The sequence below is a fragment of the Cryptotermes secundus genome, unplaced genomic scaffold (assembly GCF_002891405.2).
Source record: "Cryptotermes secundus unplaced genomic scaffold, Csec_1.0 scaffold3219, whole genome shotgun sequence".
Classification (NCBI taxonomy): domain Eukaryota; kingdom Metazoa; phylum Arthropoda; class Insecta; order Blattodea; family Kalotermitidae; genus Cryptotermes; species Cryptotermes secundus.
The window spans coordinates 62,142-65,350 of record NW_019724801.1 but is presented as its reverse complement, the minus strand read 5'-3'; the positions used below and the strand labels follow the sequence as shown (position 1 = coordinate 65,350).

General features: G+C 38.4%; 1 protein-coding gene across 1 annotated transcript in view; it reads left to right on the top strand.

Moving 5' to 3' along the window:
• Positions 1-908: 908 nt before the first annotated feature.
• The window catches only part of LOC111863115 (probable glutamine--tRNA ligase), a gene marked incomplete in the record, with an annotated part of 59,579 nt that continues 57,278 nt past the window's right edge, over positions 909-3,209 (top strand). The window contains 1 exon segment of the mRNA XM_033750927.1: positions 909-1,148. Coding sequence (XP_033606818.1) covers positions 1,029-1,148 — 120 coding nt within the window.

Sequence of the window (3,209 nt, the reverse complement as noted above, 5' to 3'; positions counted from 1 at the left end):
CATCGATTCCCTAGCAACCAGTAATGCTGAGTCATTCTCTAGCAACGGAGTGTTGACCAGAATGTTTTCGCGACTGCGTGTTTATCTGGCTGTTACCTAGCAGTAGATTATTCCGGCTTTCAGGCGACATATCACAAAATACTACTTATTACATTATACGAAATACCATTTTTACTTTTAAGCCATTAATGTTCAGTAAACGTTTTCTTTCCTGTCGCTGTGTACTGCCAAGGTACTTGCCCAATATTGCTAACAAAATAATCAGCTAAGGTATCTCGAATTCTCTGCACATTTGCTCGACTTCCAACAGTGTCAATTTCCAATTCAGTGTCTTCAAATCCTACAACATTCAAAGTATCTTCCAACTGAAATCCATCGCGATCACGAACGAAGTTATGCAATACACGGCAGCCTTTAACAATGTCATCTTGAAAATCAACACTCGTCTCCAATGCTCGGGGAAATTTGTTACAGAGTATTACAGGCTAATGTCAATAAAATCCGTGTTCGCAGCATGAAGCCTCCCCAAAGACTGACTTGGCAATACGTGGAAGACGTGGAATATAGCGCTCGTGTGGCAACCTGCTTCACGTCCGCGGATTTCGACGGAAGAGCCGCGTCCGCTGTTTTCAGCGCTCGTGTGACATTAGCCTTACGCGAGCGTTACGTTACCGCTGAGGGGAGGGAGGGAAGCGCTGACTCACCCACCGCGTCACTGCTGGTGTGGGGGGGGGGCTCGGCTTTGCGCAACATGTCACAATAGATTTAAACATGCGTAGTTGTGTTCTGCGCATACTGTTTCTGCCATGTCTACTTTGCTGGGCACATCAAGCTAACTGGCTACTGCAACGCACCCGTGATCCACGTGATCTAGCTGCTTTACTGTGACCGTACTTCCTGCACCGGCCGTGGGGTGGCGCGTAGGGCGCGTAGGTCGCACAACATAAGTGCCATAAGTGTATGTTCAGTGCGTTTGTGTGCGTTGTGTGTGAGTTGAATGGGATGCTAGGTTATTTGGAGCATTAAATATGAATATTCACGATGATGTAATTAAGCTGTTCATAACTGTTGGCCTCAGTGAACAGAAGGCTTTGGAAACAATAAAGAATGATATGTTAACAAAACATTTGAAGTTTGTTATAGAGGAGGTAAAGTTAATTATTTTCGTAAGTTATGCCGTGTGCAGCATGCCTTTTAATTGTAGAGTTTGCAGGTCGCAAGTAAAGGCCTAAATGAATGCTTTTTTCGTTACTCGATTATATCAGTGAAATCATACGAAATTAATGCTTAAGTGACATGAACTTTGTATGTTACATCTTTTATAAAATATGCCGCACCAGAATTGCATCTGTATAAGCAGCATAACCCAACTGTACACGTGTCAGTCATCAGAATAAATTTTATTCACATTATACGTATTCTTCATGGTAGTAAGCAAGGGATGCAGAATATCATAATATGAGTACAGTACGCAATGCCTGTGTCAAATGTGTACGGTAAAAGTTAAGTTTTCTGCATGCTTGACTAATAAAGCATTACGCAATGATGATGCATGGGGGAGTGGATGTGTAAATCCACGTATTCCACGACACTAGTTAGAGATGAGTGGTCAGCTTCATGCCCCCGGGAATGAGCCTCCCCAGTACCTATTCAGTAGTGGGCGGGGTGGGCCCTGGAGTTGAGCTTGATGACATGTAGAGGAAAGAAAAACTTGCCCCTACAGGACTCGAGTTCCGATCTGTCGGCTGCCCAAACCATAGTCAGTCCCTATATCTACTGAGCTAACCCGGCTCCTAAACATAAATACACAGTTACAGCAATTTACAAAAACTTGTAAGAATGTTATGTTTTACAAAATACAATAATTATGCCAAGGACATATTTCCTTTGTTTCTATTTACAATATGTAGAATTTCCAACTAAAGTAAATACTTCAGCAGGATGAGAAGTAGAAGTAGGAATTTATTTATATTCTGCAGGTGCTTTGTAGCAACATTTCCCTAACTGTTTTACTAGAGTCGCTTTTCAAGAGTATTGCAAGGACTTTTCTACTTTTCATCGGTCTTGTTGCAAACAGTTACTTTTGGGTGCTAATTTCTATTATGAATATATTAAGAATAGCATTCTTAATGCAGTTAGTTGGTTGGTACAGTTGTTTACAACCATTTTATTTTATGAAATATGACCAAAGTGGCTACAGGTACTCCTTATTGTATGTGAGTTCAGAAAATACAATTTCATTGTAATGCAGTCAGCTAATTTAGACTGATTTCGATTAGTAGCATCGACTTTATTGCAGACTGCTTGCTGACCAATTGAGAGAGGCAGGGCAAATGTGTAGATGATTTTGTGGGATTCCAGAAGGGTAATTTGAAGACAGAAGAGAAAATTATGTTCACTTCGTGCAGTTTCACCTTCTGTGATGATTTTTTGGAACACAACTGTTTTATAAATTGAGGAATACTTATATGTCAAGAAGTGCCTTTATAAAAATTTACATTCAGGTTAAGTAAATTTTTGTACAGGGTAGCAGGAGTGAGATAAGAAATCGTCTTTTAGTGGTGGCTTAAATACTTATACATCATGATTCAAACATTTTGTGTTAGATTGAAGAGTAGTACATAACTTGATCCCTGCATAGCATATTTCCAGTAACTAATGAGGTTAACATTCAGTATATGGAGGTCATGTTTATGGCTTATTTAATTATTTCATATCCATGGATCATTATAAATGATATAGGACAAGTCAGATACTTTACAATACAATAAATAATAATAATAAAAATAATAATGTAATAAATAATATAATCATATAATAATATACTAAGATAATTATAAAATAATTCTAATAATGGAACTGATATAATCATTTAACACATGACACCGCTGTATGCCTGAAGACCCGAACCTTCTGTCCCGGCACAAAATGTTATTTTTGTTACTTCACGTGGATCGAATGATAAGTGAGAATCAGTGTTCACTCTACTCCTGCTTTATTAAGACTGAGCTATTTGATACAGAAGTAGGCCTTATATACACATACAGGCTTATAACCATAGTAACACTTAACAATATAAATATACTGTTGTTACACACGTAACTGTAGTTACACATAACAGTAAACATCACTTAGGTAACAAGACATAACCTAGTTCTTAAATTGTTTACTATGATGTTGCCAACTCTAACATTATATTTCAGTATCTG